Raw genomic sequence first — 27,800 nt, 5'->3', positions numbered from 1 at the left:
GTCTGTTTATAATACGTTGTATTCATTTTTAATATTGTTAACTATGTACTTTCTCGCATGCCCCATTTATATTATTATTTTATTTTATATATATACAAACCAATCTCAATTTCCATATCCTCTTAATTGTGTTTTAAATGAAGTTTGATGATGCTTTCATCAATTTGAAAACTTGATGACTTTAACCGGGGCACCGTTGAATACAATTTTTAACGTTTAATTTTATCAACTGATTATTTCTCGTATGTATGATCTTCCATAGTGATTAACAAAAAAAGTGATCTTCTATCTAGTAGAAGAAATAGTTGTATTTACAAATTCACCAATGTGCTTGTGCCAAAAAAAGGATAGAACGATAGGGAGAATATAAAAGCGTGTTTTATTTTTCTATCAAATGCTGAAAAATAAGTATTAAATATGTATTGATTTAAAAAGAAAAATTTTTTATTCTGTTGTACTTTTGACACTATATATGTATATTTATTTTTATAAATTGTATGAACTTGTATTTTTCTTCTAAATAGCAAATGATTGTGACTATTCTGTGGTTCTTTGAACTTAATGCGTAGTGGACGCGGCTGTTAAATATAAAACAATTTTAATATATCGGTAGAAGTGCTCGCAGCTTGTTTCAATGTGCACTCGTAGACCTAATTGTGACTGATTTAATTGTATGTAATGTGGAGAATTTATCGATTGACGAATTAATTTTAACGTTGTTTTAATTCAATATCCAGCCGATTAAGCGAAATAGCACAAGATTTTCGTAGGTAATAATTAGATAATCCGATGAAACCTTTACTTTGCAACTGGCTTGTAACTTTTTCAACGTACTGATGACTTTTTTCCTTGTGATTGAATTCTATGCATGATAATTACTCGAGACTGCTAGGCTCGGGCTGTATATGCCGATAGTCGCAATGTTTTGGATTCCGAATCGGCATGTATCATCTGGGAACTGAGATTTGTGGTTGTTACGACTATCGGGATTATGACTTGTTGGTACCTGAGGCTGCTATTTGTTGGTGGTAAAAAACAAAAACCCAACATTTTCCTATTTATGCCAAGAGTTTGAATGCAGTGCATTTAAATATTTTGTTCGTAACAATTAGCGCTATATATATTTATTTTCTTATGCAACCAATGTAGGCATTCCAATGTGTAAATCTGCTACCTGTTTAATTGTAAGTTTTTTTTTTCTATAAAGGCTTTCGCACTTTCACTCTTTAATGCACTGAAAGTATAATTATATAGAACTGATATTTTTGACTGGTCAATCTTACCTAAAGTAACTCTCTTCTAATTTTTTTTTTGTTTGTGTATTTGTACATTATTAGGATATTATATTTAGAACAAATGTATAAGATAATGTTGTGTATAAAAAAATGTTGTGTGTAAATTTTTAAACTCTCAAAAGATATGTGTTTTAAACGATGTTATAATAATTAACTTTTCTCGTGTTAACTGTAATTGTATCTTGTGTGTTATATAACCGGGTACATACTCAAGGGTTGAAGGTGTTCTTTAAAACACTGATTATATGTAATTTAAAGAAAAATTGTAAACGAAAGGAGCATTTTGTAATGGCACTGTTTCATAACAATTCAATTCAATATATAAAAGTTATAAGATGATTTTAAGAAAGCATTGAATCATCTTTTGAGAAGAAATATGTCTTCAATTCTAAATCTTGGGTGTGCTTCTGGTCTTTAGAGTATATTACACCACACACACACACACACACACATATCATCTGTAACAATTATTAAGATGCACTCGGCTGATGTGTCTGTATGTTATACCAAAGATTTTATTTTCATTTATCTTGTTGTCTTAATCTTTTGTAGTTTATAATGTGCGTTGTTTATATTTATGTGTAATATATAATATGTGACAAATTATTTTCAATCAACCCACAAGTCTATTCGTATTTTTTTAATGCTCCATACTGTTAATCTGTATTCATTCGGCTCAACATATGTGTATGTACTTGTACAGTAATACCTAACTCTATGTTTTAAGATTTTGTGTCAAGTGTTTACAAACGCCATTCTTTTCATGACTTTGTCTACATATATGAGGAATAGAAACATTTCACATAACCGTAAAAATGGTACCGTTGCGGTCAGTGGAAAATTTTCATGAAAGAAATATTTTATCTGTCAATATGTGTATATATATTTTATATTTTTTAAGGCCACCATATATAGAAAGGCCTAACTGCTTCAATTTGTCCTGAACGGATGAATGCGTTCACTCTTTGCTTCAGTTCTGACTGATCTGCAAGGAGTGAACGCGCCTATGGATAAAAGTGACCTATTGAGTTACAAGCAGGATTGTGGAGTCGGTTCAACATTTATCGACTCCAACTTGAACGATTTTAGTAAGATCGACTTTTAACCCTTTGCCCGCAGCAATAAATATAGTGAACAAGCCCTGTACGCGTCTTCTATGGAACCTTTGCGCGACAAGTCTGTAGCACAGCTGTCTTCCATAGAATTTCTGAACTTTGCACGGGATTTTGAGCCTTATATGCGCCTATTTCAACTGTTTTAAGGTTCAAAATTGGTTGAATATATTACTGAGAGTTGAATGCCATCTATTTAATTTGCTTAAAATGAATATATACCGGTCAAAATTAGTTTTTTGTGGAACCATACTGAAACCTCGTTTATGTGACGTCACGTCTGTTGAACAATGGCGACGATACGTCTCAATTGTATGAAGAATGATTATTTGACAATTAAACCAAAACTAGGAGAAATATTATGTATTTTATTGTTTAAAATAATACTTTATGTGTTAATTAACATATCTGGTTACTTGAGTAAATATTAAAATCTGTATTTAAGGTCGAAAACTCGATTGCCAAATTCGCGAAAAAGGTGCCGCGTACAGGGCTTGTTGCTGTACGACATGGTTGCTGCTCGAGCACGGCCTGAAGAGTTTGGCCACACAATCCGGTCAGTCGGATCTAATTGAATCGCTCCAGTCACTACCATGGCAAAAATAGTACGGATTTCCATCGAGTCATGCCTAACTGAAAGCGAAACTGATCATGTATGGTAGCATTTACTGCCCAAAATGCCCAGCATTACTTGGGCGGTTGAAAGTTGTGAAACTTTCCCAGGATTTTGTGTGGGGTCCTCGACCAAGGGTCTGGCCCCTTTCAAAAACTGTCTGCGGACTAAGTTGCAAGTGCCATGAGATTTTATATTAAATTTGGTGATACCAAATTGAAAACTAGATTTTCTTAGTGAAAAATAGCACATTCACCTTTGTATAGTAGAAGATATTGGGCTTTTATTTAGTGAGGTATTACTGTATATTATTCGTTGATAATTTTCACTGGTTAAATGAATATAAAAATGCTTATTGAAATTTTATAGTGAATGCATAGTTATTTCATAGTGGTAATGTAGAAATATATATGTACGATGGTGCTAAACAAATACATACATACACAGTTTTAAAAGTTTAAATTTATTTTTGTAAAAAAAATAAACACCGAATTGTAATGAAAGCTTTATTTAGGTTTCTATATAGAAACAATTATTTTATATCTTGTCTTCCTTGTGAAATATTTACGAATGTTTGTTTTTTTTTTATTGTTAAAATCGTATACTCTTGACAGTTAAAAATGCGTTCTTAAAACTCTTCTCTTACAATAAACACAATAGCATGTAATACAAGCCATAATTAGATCCTTAAATGAGGATTTAAATCCATGTTTAATGTTCTAAACTCTTAAGTGTTAACAGATATATTTAATGGGATAGAATTTCAAAAAAAAAAATTGTTGCCACTAAAATAATATTGTCCTATAACACAAAAAATCATGTTTTTTACTTACCAAAGGGTAGACTTATCAATCTTTACTAAGTTTGACCCACTAAATTCAAATATGACAATGATTTTTGTTGGTTTCCTCTTGTTTATTAAAAATATAACTTTTTAAAATAATGCACAGTGTTTACACGTTTTCAGCTTTTGTGGTCTTTAACTCAAAGTCCAATATTGTTGTGCCAAAAGTGAGTATTGGAATCAATAGTCGGAAGTTTTTTCTATTGATGGTGATTTTTTATTGCTTTAAAATATGTATGATTAATTATCTAGCGAATTTATGTCAAAATTTACTTTTTTTTTTACACATTCTTTTCTAGAGTTTTATATTTCACTACGTTTACAAGGATTGGTTTTCAATCTTAATGTTTTTATTTCATCTGAATGTACTTATTCGAGCGGTTAATGATTTTAAATTACAATATGAAATGTTCTAGGCTCATCATCGCTCATCCTTCATAAGTGAGATTGAGCGAGTGAGATGGAGTGATGCGCTCGCCATTCTTCATCGCGTTTTAGCTTTTCTTTTTTTTTACACATTTTTTTCTCAAGCTATTATGTATCCATTGGGCCAGTTTTATATTTTGCTACATTTACAAGGATTGATTTTCAATCCAAAATTTTTTATTTTATCTGAACTGACTAATTCGAGTAGTAAATGATTCAATTTTTTTACCCTCCTAGAACATTTCATAATGCAAAAGCCAAAAATCTGTAAAAACCATTGTCGTATTCTAATTCAGTGAGTCAAACTTAATAAAAATTTAATAGTCTGCTCCGTTAAATGTTTTTTGATCTTTAGTTTCGAAATTATTTTGCTGACTTTGAAAGATTTAAACAATGATTATTCTACTTCTATTATATACATAGTGCTACTAAAATCGAAATACATATATATTGAATGAATTCTGTCAGTATGTTAGTGATTTAGTCGTATATTACATACATATATGTATGTATGTTGTTTTACATTCACTGTAATAAATACACTTGTTTCAATATTGCCCTTTTCTCAAAATAAAAATTTCCAGTTTGATGAAAAATAAAGTAAAAATGCTTTAAATAGATGTATTGTTGGTAAAATGTAAGGACATTATTTTTTATTAACTAATACAATATTATATACGAGATATCTCAAGCAAGTAGATATGTAATGCATATCTGATAAACATTTGTCCAATATATTAGTACAATCAATTCTAGTATTAGGTTATATTCTACCGTCGTTGACGGGACTTTTATTAAAATATATGTTGAGTATAAATTTGTTGAGATTGGTCTTTAAATTTATTCCGAGAGCTGCTGTTCAATCCGTACTGCATAAAGTAGTATTTGCCGATTCAAAATAGACATTAGTCTTGGTTATTAGCTCTATAATATTTTTAATATAACACTTGCTTGAGACATCGGTGTGTATATATTTTTTTTGTTTAAACTAATGTCTGAATTAATTTCCAAGATGGAGATATTCATATCGATAAGCAAACTGTTTTTATTTAACTATGTGATGGTATAAGCTTTGAATAGAATTTGACTGTAATTGATAAACAACGAATGGAAAACTTTTATCGTATGGTATGCAGGTAACGATATGATTAGTGTGTATTTTAAGACATTGTTTCGTTTCTCTTTCGACATTACCAATACTGTGTCGTGATTTGCATGCATGTGTGTTTAAATTGTGCAACACTATCCTGTTTTTTCACATTTACTGTATTGCTGTGTTTCCCCGAAAATCAACTCCCTGAAAAACTTGTGTCTAAGTAGCAGAATAACTTAATGATGTATTATACCATATATAGTATAATACATATTAATTCGAAAATAAACGTCTGCATAGTTTGGGGAATCGTGTTTCGACGAATGCAATGCCCGTTTTAATGAGATGTAATCAATTTAAAATGGTTACGACTTAACTGTACATTGAGAAAAATACTTTGTATCTTAAAAAGAATGTTTGTGCATTAAACAATCTCGTATTGTGCATCGAATAAAATATTTTGGCATTATTAAGTGACCATTAAAAAATATGAAACGATCATTCGAAAAAATATATTTTAGCATTAGAATAGATGCAAAAAGTGACAACGTTGCAGTCTTCCACTATTCACAACTGTCAACTGTCACAAGTGTGTATACTTTAGTTAACGTATTAGGTATGAATATGAATAATGATGCCAGGTCGTAGAGTCGAAGCCAAGGTCGCAAGCCGAAGAGTAAAAAACAAGGAATTCAGTAGAGAGAAGCGTTGGTCGTTGTCGGTTCGTAATTTGGTCATTGTAATACGCTTTTTAAGTAGCAAATATTTTTCTCAATGATCAAAACAAAGTTTCTAATGCAATCTGTTTCCGTCATTTAGAAATGCACACAATTTTTTTGTAATGTACAAAAAAATTTTAAATGCACATTTATTTTATAAAATGGACGTTTAAATTGTTCCCATTTAAAATTATGAAATTCACTATAAAATCAATTTTAGCAAATTTTAAACATTATTAAGTGCTGTAATATATATATTTGGTATTGAATGTTAACATCCCTAAGATATTCCCTTTAATGATGAAATCAAATTTGGGAAATTACTTAATGAATAAATATAAATATATTATAGATGTGTGTACATGTGTTTACGATCATTGCATAAAGCCTAATATGTATTTTTATAAATGTAATAAATGTTAAAAAAAAAGAAAGATTGATTACATATATGTATGTATGTATATAACATATTTAGAAATTTATTTAAAAAATAAAAAGAATATATCTTTACATCTGTTTTTCAGTCACTTTAAATCGGGAACACTCGCTCCCAAATACACTTTGAGATCGGCAACGGTAGACTTGACGAGTTTCGCTCTGATGGTCTCCCTGTCAAGTCTCCGATGGGCTTCGTATCTGTGGCAGCCACCGAAGCTGTAATAGTAGTCTCCGCCGAGTCTTCCAGTGATCCATAAGATATCGATCGGCGGCACTTCATTCTGCAAGCTCGGATCCTAGAAACGCACGACATTGAAAATTTTCACTTTGGAACAATTCGTGACTGAAATTATTGATTTTTTTTTCAACCTTCAACGTGTTCATTATGGATTGTACTTTATCCTCGTCGACCGACGGCGGCAGAGGTCTGGTGATCGCCGACATTGGCATCTCGTGGACCTCTAATTGATTCACGGTGTGAATACTCGACATGGCTCTCACTGATGAATATAAATTTAGTTGACATTTGATATTTGTTTGTGTACATATGTATGCTAAAATATGCGGTCGTGGCCTTAACATTTGATAAGATTACAATAGAGGTCAATGTCTTCGTCGTTAACGTACATACTCCATTGCTCAAAACAACTAGGCACATCGTGGAGTTACCTGCATTTAGAAATAAAATGGCAGCAGGCGCCTGCCAACTCCAAGATCGCAGCATCGGTTACTGCTTTCGCAACGTCTGCTTTCCAAACAAGGTGTTGCAATGTACCGTTGTGTCAGAGCTTCTACAACGTTTTCAAGTCCATTTTTAACACTTGGTGTTGAGTGTGAATACACTTATATACGGGTTTGGTGCAAACGATCGACAAGCGCCAGACAGACTGAACCACAGATTAACTGGATGGCTGCTTTAAACACAATTCTCGACTTCACGAATGATAGATTGCACATCAGATGAAGAGTAACCTTTCGATGTGCACAGATGCAATTATTAAAATTGAGTTGGATCTTTCTGGCAAGTTTAATAAGGCAAAATTCGGAACTAATGTATCAGAAGCACAGAACGTATACAGGGTAGGTATGTCGGGACTTTGGGTAGATTTCGTTTAGTGTAAGTGCGAGCAGTGCGCACGTATAAGGTATACGTCTCGTTAATCTGTGGTTCAGTCTGTCTGTCGCTTGTCGATCGTTTGCACCGCATCGATTATGAAGCTATACATTTTTTTAATTAATTAATTAATTAAGCTTTAAAACTCTTCTACAAGCAGTGGATAGAATGTTTACAAGTTTTATGATAGTTAAGATAAGGTTTGATATCTGATGATTGATTTATAATTTGAGCCAAATCGCAGATTGATTATTTTTTTATTAAATGTTCAGGCTTCGCAGTTATTAAAGCAAGATAAAAAAATTACAACAAAAATAGTTTTTTTGTGAAAAATATATATTTTTACTTCAATGTAAAATTATACAAAAAGAATGAGATAATTCAACATACAAAAGAAAAAATATCAAAATATAATTTTCACTATATCATATGTCTAAAATCTTTACTATTAGGGGACCGAAAAGTAATCAAAGCCTTTCGACGAGCTCTTCGCAGTCAGTTTGTGTCGAGACACGGTCCAGTAAACACTTTTTTATTGTTTCTGTTAAATAAAATTTACTACCTGAGGAAGGATGTCGAGACCAATATTAGAAGAAGGACGAAGAAGGAAAGCAAACGAAGCAGTGAAAAAAATCACCGATACTTACGGGGATATTCTGAAACTAAACAAGTGTCATCGGTGGTATAAACAATTTAAAAATGGGAATATGGACATCGAGGAGATGGCACAAAAAGAAGAGCTCAAAAATTAGATGACGATATCCTGACGTCAATGGTGGAATCAGATCCTCGTCAAACCACCGAGGAATTATCGTTGAAGATTGGCTGTCCATGGTCATCTTTGTCGCATAGGAAAATTGCACAGATAGGGAATTTGGGAATATTTTTTTGATTACTTTTCGGTTCCCCTAATGATTAAAACCCACTGATTAAAAATATGATAAGATTTTCCCGATATAGACATATTAAATATTGAACTGTTATACAATTAGTGAGTATTTTCTTGCCAAGGATAATTTTTTCTTTGAGATAATAATTCTTACAAGACACAATCAATAGTTTTCCCTGCCTAAGAAAAGGTCAAGTACTGCTGAATTAAATGTAGTTTCTTCTATATGGCACTTTACAAGTTGCAATTTAAAGCTTTTAATCGTGCGAGTCCATAAAGTCTCACAACCACTGTCATGTATAGCGTAAAATGCTTTCAATCAATCATCAAGATCAATTGAAAGTCACAAAATACTTTTTATTTCACTTCAATTCGATTAGTCACAGTTATTAATTTTATTCCAATTCGATTAGTCACATGTTAAGTATATTTTTTTATTATATTTTTAAATGTACACAAGAAGTCGTATTAGCACAGTATTTTTTAATAAATTCAATACTAAAATGAAAAAAAAATCATTTTCTTATTATATTTGCGACAGTGGGTCTAAATTATTAAAAAAATAAAGTTTTAGCAAAGGCAATTACTTATTCGCTATAGTTTAACATAATCGGAATGCAACATATATAATAAAATATTCTAAAAATTGATCTGAGCTTCGACATCAGCTTTCTTGAGTGTGCGTATGTGCTCCAATTGAGCTACGCGTAAACGAGACCAAACCATATAATCTTGTTGCCCAATGATTTGGGCAGCGGATAGAGCAGCTGCTTCAGGATATATCACCGTACTGCATCCTACTCCTGATGGCAACGATAAGCTAGACCAAATATCCTGAAAGTACATACATATAACCATTTTATTACAGAAAAGATAATATTAAATATAAACACAATTAAGTTTTCTATACTTACTTGGGACATGGATGTTGATGGTGGAGGACAGTTGATGACTGGACAAGAAGCATTAGCACCGAGAACTGGCCCCAGACCGTTAGAACGTCCGGCTACGGCTATGAGAACTAATGATCCTTGCCTTTGTTCTAGCTCTCGTAATACAGACAAGGTGTCTTCGGTACCTTTATGAGCTGATGTGACGCGAAGTTCCACATTAAGACCAAACTGGCGACAGTCTAAACAGTCGAATCAAAAGCAAACTTTAATACACTATACATATTTAAGTATAATTTCAATGTATCGAATTTGAACAAACATTTTGCAATCTTTTGACAGTGCTCCTTGTCTGACGGTGAACCCATCATCACCGCGACCAAATGTGGCACTTCTGGTTTTAAGAAATCCAGTTGATCTCTCACCCAAGTGAAGTTTCTTTTGACAACGTCTAGATCACTTTGAGTGACGCTTGTTAAATTTCTGTACACCTAAATGAATTAAATCATGAATGCATAGTAAATTTAATCAAATGTTTGCATATAAAATGAAAATTTTCAATACCTGTTTATCCACCATGAGCCTCTTGTCGCCAGACGGCCATAATCGCCAAGAATCGGAATCAATAACATCAGCTACTAGTATATTTCCTGTAATGTTACATATAAGAATTTAAAAAAATGTTGTTTTATTGCAAAATATGTATATGTAAGAAAATGGTTCCAGTTTTTATATTAAAATGTGAATTTTGGTTTCAACTTTTATTTGAAAGCTCTAGCTACTGAGCTCAATTTCTAAACTACTAGTTATAATATTGCAATAAATAATAGGTAGTGCAAGTAATCATCATTCGAAGCTGCAAAACAATGAGTAGCTATTTTGAAATGAAATCCAGAAGTTGAAGCATTATTATTTGAAATAAAATTAGAAATATACATCTTTATTTAAAAAAATTTGTCAATATTGGGTCCTAGATGGCTATTTATACTATTATCTGCTTTAGGTCATCGACTTTAGAGAGTCTTTAATTAATATTATGTATTAGATGTATTATGAACATTTATAAGGATTGTAAATAGGTTTTTGAGCTCTTTTTCCTATTATGCTGTAGATTAACATTAGAATAATATAATACTATGATTACTAACCAAATTAAATTAAATTGTAAAATACAAAATGATCAGTAGATCAGTAGCTATTAAAATATATATAAGATGTATTGTGAACATAATTTCGTAATAATAAAAAGCATTTAAAAATCAAAATACTATTATCTTGTAGTTAAAATACTGGTATCCCATTGAATGGTTAACCACGAAAAATGTCGATCATAGTCAAAATTAAGTTGATCCGAATTCATGTAAAATATCTATTCAATTTCTATAAAAAAACCCGCATAATTAATTAATACAAGTGTTCCATTTTCTTTTTAAGTAATTTTGAAAAACTTAAGAACCAAAAATACCATTTGTATCCACTCCAAACTCAATTTTCATGTCAATCAAAGCACAGTTGCGAAGCGACCAAGCCTTCTCCAAGACTTCGAATACAAGAATTGTAGTGCGGCGCATTATATCGACTTCGTTTTTACCTAGAATATTAAAAATCAAATGAGAATCAGATTTTCATAATTGATTATACATACACATTCATAATTTTTAATTAACCAGCAGTTTGACTTAATGGTAGCGTATATATTTAGCGCCACTGAGGTCGAAGGTTGGAGTCCTCGTCAAACTGCTGGTTAGGTTTGGGGGTTTTGTGACTCCAAATTGATCGTTTCTCTATCAGAGTTTGCCAATTTTATCTGATCATTGTTGAAAAATTTCCTGAAAATTGGTATTAGATCATTTCCTGTTGTCACAAAATCTGTGTGTAATCTATAGATATCTCTATAGACATCTCTATAATTTCGTATTTATTATATGCATAAAAATTGTACACAAAAATCTAAAAATAATCCATAGATGTCTCTATGATTATTATTTCTGTACTGATTAATTGTTATATGCTATGTATTCTGATTGTATATATGTATTATTATATTTCTGACGTCGCATTGGAGCGATTTGTAATGACGAGTGTATATTGATTGTAACAATAAAATAAAAATAAAAATAAAATAATTTGAACTATACAAACCAATGGTGAGTCCATTGAAATTAAACTTGGCGGAAATGATTTGCTCTTCTGACCATTGAGGATCGTGATTCGCATCATCCTTGAAAAATGTTTCCTAAAAAGATCCAAAGTTAAAATTTAATCAATATTAAAAGAAATCGAACTACAAATAAAATAGTTCTTTACTTGTTTCGGTGGATAAAATCTATAGCCTTCTGGTACTCCAACATTTCGTTTTAAGAATGATCCAGTAGCTAACCGGCGAGTTACCCATTCTATCGGAACCATTGCACATTTTCGTGATACGAAAGCATTTGCACTTGCCGTGGAAACGAATGCTGTCTTTATTCCTGTGTTTAAAGATTGTTTTAGTCAAAGAAATATACTAAGAATATTATTTAGAATATGTAACTCGATTGTACAATAACACACCTACAGAATTCAGAATGTCAAAAACTTTACAGTTAGTCTGATTAGAAATGGCAGCTTTTCCTTCTAAGTCGTGAGCTTTGACTCCATCTCCAGCTGTGATTCTATCTTTGCTGATTAGCATGCATAAGTCGGGATGATCTTTCAAGTCGAAAACCTGCTTCGTTTTACCCTCGATGATAAGTGATCCGAGGACATAATCACCGACTGTAATAAAAAATAAATTACAAATCAATGGAATATAATAAATACCAAGAAATTTATCGTCATATTTCCTGTTTGTTTTGACGAGAATTCTTTTATAAAAATATATTCTTGTCTGGAACCTATGTTTGACATTCGACCTATTTGTTAGCCTTTGATAAGGCGGCACTGAAGAATGTACCCTTATCTCAATTTTCTCTTTTCACAGTAACAAATAATTCACAAAAAACTGTATAAAATAAAACATTATGTTCAAATCTATACATTTATAAAAAAAAAATCACAAAGCTTTCGTTATTCGTAAGTTTATATTACTTTTGACCTAAAAGTTAGTTAATTTTATTATGAGCAGTAAAAAATTATCAATAAATTTGTACGTGCATATGTACATATGTCTGTACATGTTATACATACATATTGTAACAAAACAAAGGGTCAATTCGAAAGACCTACACAGAGTATATTTTATCATGTATTTTATTTATAATGAGCAGATCAAAACATGTTTTTGAATGTGACTCCCATAAATAGGGTAAAAACATGTATTTCAAAACACAATTTGTAATTGTAAAATATGTTATTGCATTCATCATCAAAAATAAAAATTAAATCATCAAGGGAATACATGTGAGAGATTACAGCGAAATTGTTATTGTACAATATAATATTAGATGTACATAGATTTTGGATCTGAAGCCTTTGGGAAATAACTAAAATATCAGACGCTTTCACTAGATTTCGAATTTGCTTTAAAGTTGTCAAAAACGATTGTGGAGAAAGCAGAAAAAACGATTTTAACCTATCAGTGGGGCGAAAAAAAGGGAACAAAAACGAGCTGGTACTCCACGTTTCGACAGCAGCAGAAAAAATACTTATGGAAAACCTTAATAAAGATATTGGATTCCAATTCAAAAATGAGTATAGAAAAATATTTTAAATGTTGAACATTCAGTGAAGGTTTTCACATTATAATGTAAAAGATAAGATTTTTATCAAAGGAATAAATAGTAAGTAATCTTTGAAATCCTTTGATACGTGTGGATATAAAAATAGAGGGTTCGCATTGGAATACTAACAGAGGCTAATCGGTAAAAGAGTGAATTACATATTTAAATTATTTATTTTGAATACTTAAATTTTGGTAAATATAGTAAACTTTTTACTATTTCTTAAGTGGGCTGTACACCTGAAACCTTAATTTTGTTGCCGTTCCTTTCTTCGATATATATATTGAGTGAATGTATATACTGAGTGAATGCGACAGTTTCGCTTCAACCAGATAATACGTATTTTAAATCGACAAAATCGAGGTTTCGTATTCTCCTATTCTCTACTCCAAAACTGGACCAATTTAAAAAAAAAATCATCATCGGTATGAGAAAGATATTTTCTGTGCAACTATGCGGGTACTTTTTTTTAAATCGACCGTTAAATAAGCACACCGGACTCGTTTCGTGGGTGTAAAAAAGAGGCGATTTTATAGATGTTTGGCGGCTCCTAGCTCCTATAAAAAATAACTAATCAAAAAAATAAAACGATAGATGCATCCCAATGGTGGATATCCATAGCATATTAAAAAATAATTTATCTAGTGCCATAATTGAGGAAGGGAGAAGTCTAATACGTTTGTATGGACAAGGCGTTGGTGTTCAGCCCTCTTAATGACTTGATATAATAGTGATGGACAAAACTTTACTATTGAAACTAAATGCAGTATATTTAATCCCACATTTATACACTAAAAGCGGATGCGGTGCATCCGCTTATCCAGATTAACGGACGGCTGCTTTAAATGCAATTCTCGTCTTCTAGAATGATAGATTGCACATCAGATAACGGGTAACCTTTCGATGTGCACAGATGCAATTAATCGGAAAACTTAAAAAAGGGGAAACATATGTACATAAAGGGAGATACCATTTCCAAATTTACCAAAAAATTACGTCGTATCGATAAGAGCTTCAGTAGCCGATACTAAGTCTCAGTTCGATAGGACTAACAATGTTAAAATAATCACCAAAATATAATACATACACACATTTTTTCTAGATCATGAAAACGTGATCAGTGATCGATTTTGATCTCGAATCAGTCAAAATATCGAGTTCCAATTTAACAAATCTTCTACTACGTCAGAAATGTAATATTAATAGAAGTGGCTTTAGGTGTTATATTGTTGTCAAGTGACATTCTGTCCACGGACAGATCTAAATAATTTTAGCATCAGTCGTATTTGACGCTTGGTGCTCGTCGTATGTCCGATAAAAACTTCTCTGTTTGTTTATATTACTCGCAAGATGGGCAAGCATCGGTAAAAATTGCACAATACATTCAAAAACACACAATAAACAACATGGGATACATTTGTAAATTGATCCGATTGTATTCCGTGCGATGTAGCGTATTTATAGAGACGTACCGCGTAAAATTGACAACAATTATTTATTCGTAAGGGCCCCTCTATTCTTATTACATCTCTCTGTACTACGTACATAGATAAAGTAAAAAAAAATAGTACCGTAGCAAAAATATGTGGTATATCTCATGTAAAACATTAAATAATTTAATAGGTTTTTGATCTCTTTTTCCTATTATGCTGTAGATTAACATTAGAATATTATAATACTAAGATTACTAACCAAATTAAATTAAATTGTAAAATAGAAAATGATCAGTAGATCAGTAGCTATTAAAATATATATAAGATGTATTGTGAATATAATTTCGTAATAATAAAAAGCATTTAAAATCAATTAAATAATTTAATACACATTGTACAAAAATGGTTGCTACGTAAAAATATTGTTATACGTACATAAATAAAGTAAAAACTACATTGTATGTTCTGTTTTATTATTTTTTTTTATTACAATCTTTAAGTAAGTATATGTATGTAGAAAGAAAATCGCGCAAGTTCAACTAACTTTCAAGGTCAATATATTATAAATTTAAATACTTTTTTATACGATACATGCATTAGTGTGGTCCTGGAAAAATCCCTATTCATAATTTATATACACATGTATGTACATATGTATATAATTGGACAGTTTAATAAGATACCCCATAGCTGTAGACAGGTTTAACATTCCATACAAAAATCGAATATTCACATATACATATAGTATTACATAAAAGCAAAAAATATATAAACGTTTTTTATGGTAAATTGTAGACAGTAACGAAAACAAAGCGAGTGACTGCATTGCCTGGTACGTAGTTGCGGTGTAGTCAATATGATATACATAATTGAATTGCCTAAATATGAGAATACTTTTTCTATACGTGTAGGAATGTAGTCCAAATACCTGTAGTTGGTCGAGACATGGTAACTGGTCAGGAGCAAAAGTTTAGGCGTACACAACCACAACCGAGAGTCAACTAAGAGGCAAAGGCAAAGGCAAAGCGACGCTCGATCAACCACGTGTTTCGTCAAACACATGCGTAAATTGTTCTACGTATTCGAATGTAGATACTTTGTACGTAGCACTAATCATTGCGACGAACGTTCACACGTGTTTTGCTACTCGTCTGCCTCGATGATTATTTTTATTCTGGGCTTAGTCCGTAGGGGAAATACTAGTCGTTGGTCGTTTGGTTTCGACTTATACATCAACGCCAATCATTATTGGTAAATTAATATATCGCTATCTGTCAGTAGAGAATAAGGGCGAAATCACACAGGAAGGAACGCGGCACATGGTTTTTATGGTAAACGGACTACTAATCATATGTGAACCAGTCACAGGACAACCGGTCGCTCTAGATCGTTCACAAGTGATCACCCGTCACACTAAAACTGGTCACGAGAAAACTGGTTACACCCTAAAACTGGGCACACCCGAAAATTGGTCACGAAAAACTGGTCACACCCAAAAATTCGGCCAATTTTTAATTTTTGGGTGTGACCAGTTTTTTCGTGACCAATTTTCGGGTGTGACCAGTTTTAGGGTGTGACCAGTTTTAGTGTGACGGGTGATCACGTGCGACCTGTGCAACTGTGCAACTGTTTTCAAAAAGAGAGCAACACACGGTAGCAATTTAAAAAAAAGTGCAAAAAATCGACTAGCATGATACAGTGTGTATCTGGGTTCGGTGATTACTGGTCACAAATTACTCGTCACAAAGTCACTAAAATCTCTATAACGGAACATCTGGCAGCCGAAAAGTCCATCATACTAACGATAACTATCATAGTAACGAGAACTTGAGTGCCAAATATTGTGTATTCGCGATTTTCATGGCAAAAATTGTCTTTGCGACCACCCCAATGTGACGAATAGTCCAATTACCGTGTATCTGCATACAGTGTGTATCGGTGCATATGGCACAAGAACAAATACAAACTATAAACTGCTGAGTTCTATAAAATAAGCAAAGAATATTTGGAGCAGTGGGATTTGTTCTTTGAAGAATTAGAAATATTTGAATGGGTGGATTTAACCAAAATACCTACGTGAGAAGAAATTCAAGGTGTAATGGATGTATTGATTCAAAAGGGATTTATTATTTGTAACCAAGATACAGAAGTATTTGATGAATATTCACTTATTACTAACTATAATATATTACACCGCAAAAAGTGACAGAATGGAACATTGGGAACGTTTCAATCGATAGTCGTTGGGTAGAATTGTTCCAACACTTTCACACCAATAATTTAAATCATAAAAACTTTCGTATAATTATTGAATACATTTTATGCCTGCCCGGAACTAATGCACCCGTAGAAAGAGTCTTTTCACAGATGAACAAGTTGTGGACGACCGAAAAAACGCAATTGCAAGTCGCAGTTCTTAAAGCGATGTTGTTAATTAAAATCAATTTTAAGAAATGCTGCCCAGAATTTCATTCTTACTAAAAAGCAAACCCAGTAAAGGTCTGTTCATACTTAACAGCACTGCACGGCTTCAGCACTGCACGACTCCGTTTCAAATATGTCATTTTATTACATTTCTATTCATATCTACCTACACGTCGCGGTCACGTCACGTTTACAGCAATTTGGCCGAGTGCAAGGCAAAATCGGCTTACTTATACATTAGAGACCATGACGATACGGCGCAATATTGCTTACGTCGTATTGTCGAGTACTTGCAATATGAATGCATACACGTGCATTCGTAGCTACGCGTCAGAATACAAGTCAGCAAAAATGTTTCGGCGTTTATCGAACGAAAAATTATGTATAATCGCGTTGTTGTTGGAAGAAGAAGCTCAAGAAGGCAATAAAAAAGCACGGAGGCGTTTTGATGTGCATCTCATGTTAAAAAATAGAAAAACCGAAGGAAAGTTTTGGACACTGTATAAGGAGCTTGTGGATGATGGACAAATTTTTTTTAAATATTTCCGTAAAGAATTAATTTTTTTTTTAAATATTTGCGCCAAAACCATGTCGAAAGATTGAACAGCTGTCAACTATCACTATCGAAAATTGGTCCAAAACAGCAAAGCGGCAGACTCATGGCACGTAATTCGCGTGTATATTTCCACGATGGCCAAAAAAACGGATACAATACGTTGACGGATGTTGCTGTAAGGTATGAACAGGAAATGTCGGGTCCTGCTGTAAGCCTGCCGTGGCGTAAACGTGACGGTTGGTATGAATATACCCATACAAAATGTACCAAAGAATACTTTTCGTACGGCCGGATACCTGCTGAAGTCGGTACGTGCTGACTAGGCATGAACAGACCTTATAACGCTAGAGAGACGTGAATATATATGCGAGATGCGCATATAGAATGCGTTAATGCGCATATTTCATTCATTTAGATTGCTTTATATTTCTCCGTTGTAAAAGTAACTTATCACAGCATGTGATATTAAAATGCGGCACTGATTACGTAAAAATTGGTAGATGTCCCGTTTTGAGGACAAAAATAAATGGTCACATTAGGAATAACACTAGTATAACATATTTACATAGGAGAATAAATTTAATCTACGTGATCTTCGGGTCAATAGTTTTCCGCAGAAGTCGGAATACGAATGGAATATTTAGGAACTAATGTTGTGCAAGTGAACGTAAGCTAGCTACTTGAACGTGTATAGTTGTGGCACCAGCAGATGGCATTCTCTTTCTCAATAGTTTCCAGCAGAGTGTGGCCGTGCGCTTGACTCGCTCGCCGTTCGTCACTAGCACCACTTTATTCCACAACTTTGCAACACGTGAGTTCCTAACCATTCATTCATATATTCCTCATTCATTAAACTCGAATCCAATACTAATTTGGACCGCTCTATCGTCCACTGTGTAATCCAACTTGTAATGTAATGCGATTATTACTATTTTTTAATATGCGTTGCGAGCGATCTCTGTATTGCAAGCTTGTCTGGCAGTTTTTTGGTTCGAACGACTTTTAGCCATTTTTTTTTCTCTAACTGCAATATAAATTTGATCGTGTATTCCGCCATATTTCAATCCTTCTCGGAATGTAGCTTCTTTTCTTCTTAGTCAGTCGTCCATGTTGATAATAGACGCTAATCTTTTTATAAGTTTTAATTGCCTGATTTTTAATATAAAATTTCATCCGTGCAGATGCTTCATTATCTTTTCCAAATATAAAGGATATATTATCGTTTATTTTGTTGTAATATTTTTATGCATCATTCGATTACAATTATGTATGTATGTATTTGTTAATTTCGTTTGTAACAATATTAAAAAGTATATATAAATATTTATCTAATTTATTGTATACCTACTTTTACATATTTTTAATTTAAAATTAGGCCATAGTGACATTACAAGTTGTCATTATGGTCAGATAAATACATTTTTAACAATAAATCAGATATAAAAAACGTAGAAAAGGAGTGGTGTTACCCAAATTTTGGAACAACGGGTTTCCAAATTTGTTTTCAATGAAATTATTTTGAAAAAATATAATAACAAGGCACTGATACACGACAGTTCATTAAATTTTCAAGGTTTGTATAATATTTGACAAATATTATATGAATTTTTAGAACAAATAACGGGTTTCTGGAATCTTTTGATTTTCAGCAACGGGTTTCCGGAAACCCATGGAAACCATTATTGTGACACCACTGATTATAAGTCATATAAAATTGAAATTACATATGTATATGTTTAGTCTATAAGTTTTTCATTCAAAATTGACCCCGTTTCATTTCAAATTAAACCTTTTTCATTTCAAATTGACATTGAATCAATTTGAAATGAAAAAGGGTCAATTTAGAATGAAAAACCTGTATCATACTTCATTTTAAGCCCTATATATAATATATATACATATATTAATGAATTAATTACTAAAGTTTTTCAATATGTTTGATTTTTTAAAAGGATGTAAGTAATTTGAACCCATTTTTTAATTATTACATAATTTAATATCAACGATCCATAAATGTTTTAAACATGTAGGAACATTCTCCGATGTCGTCCAATTATTATATGGTATTAGTTGTTTAATTGCTTATTGTATACTATTTAGCCTATGCAATGTGTTATTATATAGTTGTAAGCATTTTTTACACTATTTATTTATATCACTACTTGATTTGTCAATTATTTTCAATAGTTTTATAGATTTATAATTTCATCTAGTGTGCATATTTTTTCCGAGTTTTTGTTATGAAATATTTTCACACCTCGCTTTTGAAACATTCAATGGAATATTTATTTTTGAAATGGTATTGAAATCCGTATTTAAATGTGTACTAAAAATACACATTTCTTTAACACTAGATATAATCAACAAAATTATAAATTCAAAATGTTTTTCATCACAATCATGACTCAGTATGACGATTGATATTTTTTTAAGTATTGATTATTTTTCATGTATAGATTTGCTAACGCAATAAATATTGTTTATTCCATTTATCGTAAACATAATAAAAGACGTCATTTCAGTGCAGAATGATGTTTGTTAACAGATTGATCGTTTGAAATACATACATGCGGTGCTTGCACAATACAAAAACATCTAAATTTCTGGTTTCTTATCACGGGTCTTCTTAAAATTGCAGATTAAACTCATAGTGAAGTATCAAAATGGACCACGTTAACGTCGATAGTGATGATGTCTGTAACAATATCAAAACATCCAACGATAAAATAATCAAAGTTGCATCATCGACAACGACTGCAGAGGACGACAAAGGAGGTGGTATTTTAACAAAGGATTTGGATTCTACAGGTGATTACGAAATATTGTAAAATGTGTTATTGATTTATTTCATCTTTTGCTATTAATCTACTTATAGGAATATGACCTTAGTTGTTTGAAAAATAATCCCGGGTCACCAAGGTTAAGGTGCATACATAAATGTTGTTGCGCTTTTATCTTCCCATATCTTAGATATATCATGGACTATTATTATTTACAGTTTATTAGTACAATTATTAGATTTGTATACATTGTATTTTTTTTAAATAATTTAGTATTTACATCCTTTTATCTCAACCTCGATCATTATGCAGGGTTACATTATTCTAGTCATTAGAAATGGGACATCCAATATATCGTTAATGTTTATCCAAGGTTTTTTGGTTAAAACATACAAACTTGAATACCGAAGAGCCTACCATATGTACAAATGTGTGCGACGCAAACAGGCGGGCGGAAGAAATGAGAGGGGAATAACGGGATAGCAGGTATAGCTTCGGTGGTAGCAGGTATAGAGCAGTGGTTCTTAACCTGGGTTCGGTGAGTCAGTCTCAGGGGTTCGGCTGAAGTCAAGACACACACCCGACTCATATGATTCGGGTGCCAATTAAAAAGGATTCCAATTAACCGTTTGCCCGCGGCCGTCTTCTATGGAAGCTTTGCGCGACAAGTCTGTAGCGTGGCTGTATTCCATAGAATTTCTGAACTTTGCACGGGATTTTGAGCCTTTATATGCGCCTATTTCAACTGTTTTAAGGTTCAAAATTGGTTGAATATATTACTAAGAGTTGAATGCCATCTTTTCAATTTGGTTAAAATGAATATATACCAGTCAAAAATTAGTTTTTTGTGGAACCATACTGAAACCTCGTTTATGTGACGTCACGTCTTCATACAATTATGAAGAATGATTATTTGACAATTAAGTCAAAACTACGAGATATATTATGTATTTTATTATTTAAAATAATACTTTTTGTGTTAATTAACATATCTGGTTACTTGAGTAAATATTAAAATCTGTATTTAAGGTCGAAAACTCGATTGCCGAATTCGCGAAAAAGGTGCCACGTACAGGGCTTGTTCGCTATATTTATTGCCGCGGGCAAAGGGTTCGGTGAATGCGCATATGAAACTGGTAGGGGTCAGTACCTCCAACAAGGTTAAGAACCACTGGCATGGAGCTAGGTCTTTTATGTTCTATAACCAGCAGAATAGACTAGTGGTTAGCATATAATGCTTTGAACAGAGTGGTTCAAATCCCGCTGGTTTCTGCTGGCCAGACCTTGGATTTGTGACTCCAGGTCGATGGTTTCCTATCAGAGTTTGCCAATTTATCTGATTTTCATTGAAACGGTTCCAACAAATTGGCAACCTTACCCATTTTATCGCAAAATCTTGAGTTTTCAGCAATCTCGAATTTCGCTGAATTGTATAAAATGCTGCAAATTTACAAATTTGATCATAGTTGTCTCTGTGAATATTAATTTATTTACTTTGTATAACACTAATTATATTTGTATCAAATGTACAATGTTTCTGGCCAGGAAGGCGCATTGGGGCTACCTTTTAGGCCTTCCTGGTATAAATTAAAAAGATTAAAATAAAATAAAAACTATCTTTGCGACTGCCAGATGTATTTCTTCAAGGATATTGGTTGGTCATCGAAAGAACAATGTCCTAGATGTGGGAATGGGGGTAAAAACACTATATTCTTATGAATAAACTTGAAAACGTTCAGTCTCTCTTGTCGTCTGGTCCTGTTGAGAACTAAACGTTTTGGTTTTCTGTTCGTTTTTCTGGTTAATTTCAACACTATACCTCGAATTAATATGATTTATACAAATGCTGGTAAAATTAAAGAGCGGCCGAACTTCTAGGCTCGGCCCTGCATATGTACGCACTTTGTTTATATTATTTAGCTTTATTTTCCTGTACCCATTTAAATTTTAATCTCAAAAAGAAAGCTGGGAAAATTCTATGTAAGATTTTATACATATTTAAAGTTTGTTTTCTTTTTATGTACTTAAATGAAGGCTTAACACACGAATGTGGAGTTTTTGGCGCTATCGGTGGAGGAGAATGGCCCACTCAGGTGGATATCGCTCAAATCGTCTGCTTGGGTCTCGTGGCTCTACAACACAGGTATTAATAACACTATTCGAACAACACAGGTATTAATAACACTATTCGACACGAAAAATGGTTCAGAGACGAGATATGACTTTTCTTATAGATCTATGCTCAGTAAACACGAATCTGGAAATAAAAAAATGTTGATTGGCTCGAGATTCGGAGATATATGTGTTTTTTAAATCGCGCGATTTTTCTACATCTTGATGTTGTTCGGTCGATGTCTCAAAATCTGTCAATTTCCTGTTCAAAATGAATATTGGAATCTATAGTCAGGTATTTTATCTTTCATTTGTAGTACTTTTCAGCTTTCAAATCTCTCTAAGTAGTTGTCCAGTTCAAATCAAAATTCGAAAGTACGTATTTTCACTTGGGATTTTTTCCCACTGTTAATACTATTTTATATTGAGTATTTTCTATTGAAAAATGTGTATTGAGATAGTGTTCTGGCCACACTATTTTTTGTTTTCGTTTATACACGTATATCTCCGAATCTCGAGCCAATCAAAATTTTTTATTACCAGATTCGTGTTCACCGGGCATAGATAGATCTATAAGAAAAGTCATATCTCGTCTCTGAACCAAAAAAAAAGTCGTCATTTGTCAAACAGTGTAATTATACTAACTTTTAATCAAGCTCGACCAACTTTATTCTGATATTTACTACAATTCTAGAGGTCAAGAGTCAGCCGGTATGGTAACATCGGAAGGGACGTGCAATCAGAGTTTTCACATTCACAAAGGAATGGGCCTTATAAGTAACATTTTCAATGATGACGCAATTAGAAAATTGAAGGGAAATCTTGGTATCGGTCACACAAGGTATCATTGAAAATTTGCAGTATCATTTAATGGCACCGTTTTTTTCCCTAATATATAACCACGACATTACATACGCCATTTATCATATAATATTTTGGGAATGTAGGGTCTGAGGCATTGTACTATACTGCAGGTATTCTACATCGGCAGCATCAGAGGAGGTTAATTGTCAACCGTTTGTGGTTCATACAGCTCACGGTGTTCTCGCACTCGCTCACAATGGACAGCTAGTCAATTGTGATAGCTTACGGAAAGTGGTAAGGATCAAATTTACAGCATATATTTTACTATATTATATTATATTTTAGTTTATTTTCTTTGGGTTTTAATTCGATATTTTTTTTTTGCATATTTAAGGTTTTGGCTCGGGGTGTCGGGCTTTCGACTCATTCAGACTCAGAGCTAATTACTCAGGCCTTATGTGTAAGTCCAGCAGAAGAAGACGGACTCAACGGACCGAACTGGCCTGCTAGAATTCGAAATTTAATGAGACTAGCTCCTTTGTCGTATTCCTTGGTGATCATGCTCAAAGACAGAATTTACGGAGTTAGGGACCCGTACGGGAACCGACCTTTGTGTCTGGGTAGAATATTACCAATGGGTGAGTAGAATATTGTCCAATATGTGACATTATATATTTACATATTTATATATTTAATATTTTCTAGGCCAATCAAGTGGTTCCGATGGCTGGGTAATATCGTCAGAATCGTGTGGTTTCCTTTCGATTGGAGCGAGATATGAACGTGAAGTATTACCTGGTGAAATTGTGGAATTATCGAACAGTGGCATTCGTTCCATCGATCGAGTGCATTTACCAGCAGATACTTATCAAGCGTTTTGTATATTTGAATATGTGTATTTTGCAAGAAGTGACAGTTTGTTTGAAGGTAATACATATAACCACATATACATATCTTCTCATATTGTATCTGTCTAAAAACTAATTTATTGTACAGGTCAAATGGTTTATTCTGTCCGTCTTCAATGCGGTAGGGAATTGGCGAGGGAAGCTCCAGTAGATGCCGATATAGTTAGTTCAGTTCCCGAGTCTGGCACGGCTGCTGCCCATGGATATGCCAGACAAGTGTGTACAAATTTTACTCTGAATTGATATATATCGCAATCAAATTAGATATTTTGGATAGTAGTGGATAAACCCTTGCGCTGAAATCTAAAGTCTTTACTTATTCAAACCGATTGAGCACAAATATGATATTGAAAACTAACAATTGTATGATTTGAAGTACATACATACATATATGAAAAATATAAAGTTTTAATCTTCATTAGCATAATTATTTAAAATTCTTGTTTAATATACTTTTTTAATTAATATTTGATTTTGATTTTTATATTCTTTTTATTATTACTAAATTACGTTCACAATACATCTTATATCTATTTTAATAGCTTCTGATCTACTGATCATTTTGTATTTTACAATTTTAAATGAATTTTGTTAGTAATCATAGTATTATATTATTATAATGTTAATATGTACAGCGTAATAGGAAAAAGAGCTCAAAAACCTATTTAAAATTCTTATAAATGCTCATAATACATCTAATACATATTATTAATTAAAGACTCTCTAAAGTCGATGACCTAAAGCAGCTTGTGTTTAGGTAATCTGTGTTTATACCTGAAGGGTATAGACATTTTGTTGTAATCACCGAGACTCTTCACAAGTGTGTTAGTATGGTTATTAGTGATTCTGTCATAGAATCTACTGGTTAGTTTGTTAGTAATGTCTGTAACAAACGGAATATTATATATAGCATGCAGTTTTTTCAAGTTAGTATATACGGGTGTATTATAAATTATTTTTAGGGATTTATTTTGTATTACTTGGAGCTTGGAAAGTTTAGTATTCGAGGCGTTATTCCATACAGGTGAAGCATAGGTTAATAATTAATTAATATACTTTTGATGTTTATAGTCTGGAATTCCTTTTGTTGAAGTATTATGCAAAAATCGATACGTCGGACGAACATTTATACAGCCGTCCACAAGACTACGTCAATTAGGTGTAGCGAAGAAATTTGGTGCACTTTCAGCCAATGTTGCTGGTGAAAGACTTGTATTGATCGATGACTCGATTGTTCGCGGCAATACCATAGGCCCAATTATCAAGCTGCTGCGTGATGCAGGGGCAAAGGAGGTTCTTGTCTTAAAATATTCATAACACATCTTAAAATAAATATGTGTATGTAAGTGTACTGTTTATTTTTCAGGTGCATGTGAGAATTGCTAGTCCGCCTTTGCAATATCCATGCTATATGGGCATCAACATTCCAACACGTGAAGAACTGATAGCTAATAAGATGAGTCCCGAGAAATTAGCTAAACATGTCGGTCAGTAGTGTTTTGTTTGTGTGCGTATGTAACTGTTTTATTGTGTCGAATATCTGTGTATATCGTCTATTATAATTGCAGGTGCTGATAGCTTAAAATATTTGAGTGTGGAAGGTTTGGTTAGTGCTGTAAGATATCATATGAAAGTTCCTGGTGGAGGAGCGGGTGGACATTGTACTGCTTGTTTAACAGGTGACTATCCCGGTGGACTTCCTGATAATCTGGAATGGTAGTGCCTAGCAGTTGCAACTATATTTTAATGTCATTTTTTTCGTTTAAATATACATATCATATGTATATTATGTATTGTATTATATATAATATAAATATATTTTTTATTTCTTAAATTGATTCAATTGATTGGGACCAATTATTATAAACGAATAAATAATTATTTTTTGAAATATATATTTGAAATAATTTTAAAAATGTATTACTGATTTTTTGTTAAAAAACCTACTTCAAAATGACGGACTGAAAACCAGACTGGTACAAGTGAAATTTAAAAAAAAGCTGGTTTAAGTGGTAAAATAATAGCATTTCATATATGCTATTATTTAAGCAATTAAACCAGATTTTTTTAAAAATGTCACTTGTACCAGTCTGGTTTTCAGCCCTTATAATGTTAAATTATTTTTAAAAATGTTAAAAACAGGCGTGGGAATGTCTGCAGACGACATTAAGGTAACGCTACATGGACGTAACTAGGGGAGGAAGCTATGGAGGCGCCAACCTCCCTCCCCCCTAAATTAAAAAAATACTAGAAAATTAGAAAAACAGCAATCAACTTGAAAATTTTTTATTTAATGCCTCGCTGAATTTATTATCAATAAATAGACACTTAAAAAGAGTATTAATAATATGTACTTAATATTTATATATACTAGCCCTAATTTTCAACAAATTATAGATGATTAAAAACTTATAAAAAGCTGCTTCAGCCCCCCCTTAATAATCCTGGCTACGGCCGTAGTGTATTGTTTTCGTTAGAGTGACTGATACCGATGTCTTAGCCAACAGTTGTAGCGTTTCCCTGGACTATTCTATAATTGTTAATTTAAATTTAGATATTAAAACGCAAATTTAAAGGTATTTTTATTGCTGTCCAGTCAAAACCTCGGTATATAAGCGCCCCGACAAAACCGCCCCAGCAAAAAGGGGTAGACGACAAAACTGCGCCAGAATACATAAAAAAATTTCAATTTCTACTTCGATTTGATAAATATAACTGAAGCATAATTCATCGCTGATGACACTCGAGAAAATCCTCGATTGGTATGGATCGAAAAACATGAATAATAAATTGGACAATTCAGAAGTTAATTACCATAACTTTAGAGTACCTACATTTTGTAAATTTCAAAGCTCTTTATAGAAATAATTTTTTTTAGCTCTAAATAAGAACTTTTTGAACTCAAAGGAAAGGATTTTGTCAAGATGTGTCAATCTATTTAAATACGATCATAGAATGAGAATGCATAGAATGGTCTTTGTATCGTCTAAAAGCGAGCCATCGAAGAGAGAGACAGAAAGTCAGAAGAGAGACAAGAGAGAAAGAGACGAAGTTTAGCAAACGATGAACAAACTCTGCCACGCAGATTTTTTGTGGCAACATTTTTGGAGGCTGAGAGCGATTCTATGCATTCTACTTCTATGAATACGACATATGTTTAGCTTTAAAATCTTAAGAGGGCTGTACACTCGAAACCTTAATTTTGTTGCCGTTCCTTTCTTCGATATATATATTGAGTGAATGTATATTTTTAGTGAATGCGACAATATATATCAATATATATATTGAGTGAATGCGACAGTTGCGCTTCGACCAGATAATACGTATTTTAAATCGACAAAATCGAGGTTTCGTATTCTCCAATTTTCTCCTCCGAAACTGGACCAATTTAAAAAAAAAATTCATCATCGGTATGAGAAAGATATTTTCTATGCAACTGTGCGCGTATTTTTTTTTAAATCGACCGTTAAATAAGCACGCTGGACTATTTTCGTGGGTGTAAAAAAGAGGTGATTTTATAGATGTTTGGCGCTTCCTAGCTCCTATAAAAAATAACTAATCAAAAAAATAAAGGCACAGATGCATGCCAATGGTGTATATCCATAGCATATTAAAAAATAATTTCTCTAGTGCCATAATTGAGGAAGGA

The 27,800-nt window shown here is 32.6% G+C and overlaps 4 protein-coding genes across 6 annotated transcripts in view; 1 reads left to right on the top strand and 3 right to left on the bottom strand.

Annotated features, from left to right (window-relative positions):
- Nucleotides 1-304: 304 nt before the first annotated feature.
- Nucleotides 305-7,384, bottom strand: Srx (sulfiredoxin). 2 transcript variants are annotated; one of them, XM_077441416.1, is made up of 3 exons: nt 7,210-7,384; nt 6,910-7,040; nt 305-6,836 (listed from the first exon to the last, which is right to left on the bottom strand). In XM_077441416.1, the coding sequence occupies exons 1-3, from the start codon at nt 7,262-7,264 to the stop codon at nt 6,627-6,629; spliced, it is 396 nt and encodes a 131-aa protein (XP_077297542.1). In that variant the 5' UTR covers nt 7,265-7,384; the 3' UTR covers nt 305-6,626. The 2 variants fall into 2 exon arrangements, with proteins under 2 accessions (XP_077297542.1, XP_077297536.1); XM_077441410.1 differs by having other exon boundaries at nt 6,910-7,384.
- Nucleotides 7,385-7,916: 532 nt separating this feature from the next.
- Nucleotides 7,917-15,988, bottom strand: Paics (PAICS bifunctional enzyme). The gene is made up of 9 exons (XM_077435368.1): nt 15,496-15,988; nt 11,987-12,190; nt 11,741-11,904; nt 11,576-11,669; nt 10,899-11,024; nt 9,998-10,083; nt 9,756-9,924; nt 9,458-9,675; nt 7,917-9,377 (listed from the first exon to the last, which is right to left on the bottom strand). The coding sequence occupies exons 1-9, from the start codon at nt 15,512-15,514 to the stop codon at nt 9,183-9,185; spliced, it is 1,275 nt and encodes a 424-aa protein (XP_077291494.1). The 5' UTR covers nt 15,515-15,988; the 3' UTR covers nt 7,917-9,182.
- A 2,279-nt stretch (nt 15,989-18,267) lies between these two features.
- On the top strand, nt 18,268-26,481 carry LOC143914860 (amidophosphoribosyltransferase-like). Of its 2 annotated transcripts, XM_077435241.1 has the most exons (12): nt 18,287-18,358; nt 20,186-20,355; nt 22,362-22,470; nt 23,134-23,280; nt 23,414-23,537; nt 23,638-23,881; nt 23,949-24,170; nt 24,240-24,367; nt 25,223-25,444; nt 25,518-25,638; nt 25,720-25,830; nt 26,294-26,481. In XM_077435241.1, the coding sequence occupies exons 2-12, from the start codon at nt 20,211-20,213 to the stop codon at nt 26,344-26,346; spliced, it is 1,626 nt and encodes a 541-aa protein (XP_077291367.1). In that variant the 5' UTR covers nt 18,287-18,358; nt 20,186-20,210; the 3' UTR covers nt 26,347-26,481. The 2 variants fall into 2 exon arrangements, with proteins under 2 accessions (XP_077291375.1, XP_077291367.1); XM_077435249.1 differs by lacking the exon at nt 26,294-26,481 and having other exon boundaries at nt 18,268-18,358; nt 25,720-26,052.
- LOC143915198 (fas-associated death domain protein-like) overlaps nt 20,949-27,800 on the bottom strand; it is a 231,697-nt gene continuing 224,845 nt past the window's right edge. Inside the window, exon 4 of the transcript XR_013260884.1 lies at nt 20,949-21,192. The gene's annotated coding sequence lies outside the window, so the exon portion shown is untranslated. The remainder of the gene's footprint in view (nt 21,193-27,800) is intronic.

Source organism: Arctopsyche grandis, chromosome 1 (genome assembly GCF_051622035.1).
Source record: "Arctopsyche grandis isolate Sample6627 chromosome 1, ASM5162203v2, whole genome shotgun sequence".
Classification (NCBI taxonomy): domain Eukaryota; kingdom Metazoa; phylum Arthropoda; class Insecta; order Trichoptera; family Hydropsychidae; genus Arctopsyche; species Arctopsyche grandis.
Note: the sequence above shows the minus strand (reverse complement) of the source record. Positions and strands in the feature narration are given on the sequence as shown.

Excerpts from the sequence above, each read along its gene's own strand:
- Paics (XM_077435368.1), bottom strand. Across the intron at positions 9,925-9,997 it reads GGCTCATGGTGGATAAACAG|GTGTACAGAAATTTAACAAG; the intron begins GTATTGAAAATT and ends TAATTCATTTAG. Across the intron at positions 9,676-9,755 it reads CTGTCAAAAGATTGCAAAAT|ACTGTCGCCAGTTTGGTCTT; the intron begins GTTTGTTCAAAT and ends TCGACTGTTTAG.
- Srx (XM_077441410.1), bottom strand. The coding sequence starts at position 7,122 with ATGTTAAGGCCACGACCGCATATTTTAGCATACATATGTACACAAACA. Across the intron at positions 6,837-6,909 it reads CCATAATGAACACGTTGAAG|GATCCGAGCTTGCAGAATGA; the intron begins GTTGAAAAAAAA and ends GTGCGTTTCTAG.
- LOC143914860 (XM_077435241.1), top strand. The coding sequence starts at position 20,211 with ATGGACCACGTTAACGTCGATAGTGATGATGTCTGTAACAATATCAAA. Across the intron at positions 25,445-25,517 it reads GTGATGCAGGGGCAAAGGAG|GTGCATGTGAGAATTGCTAG; the intron begins GTTCTTGTCTTA and ends TTTATTTTTCAG. Across the intron at positions 25,831-26,293 it reads TTGTACTGCTTGTTTAACAG|GCGTGGGAATGTCTGCAGAC; the intron begins GTGACTATCCCG and ends TGTTAAAAACAG.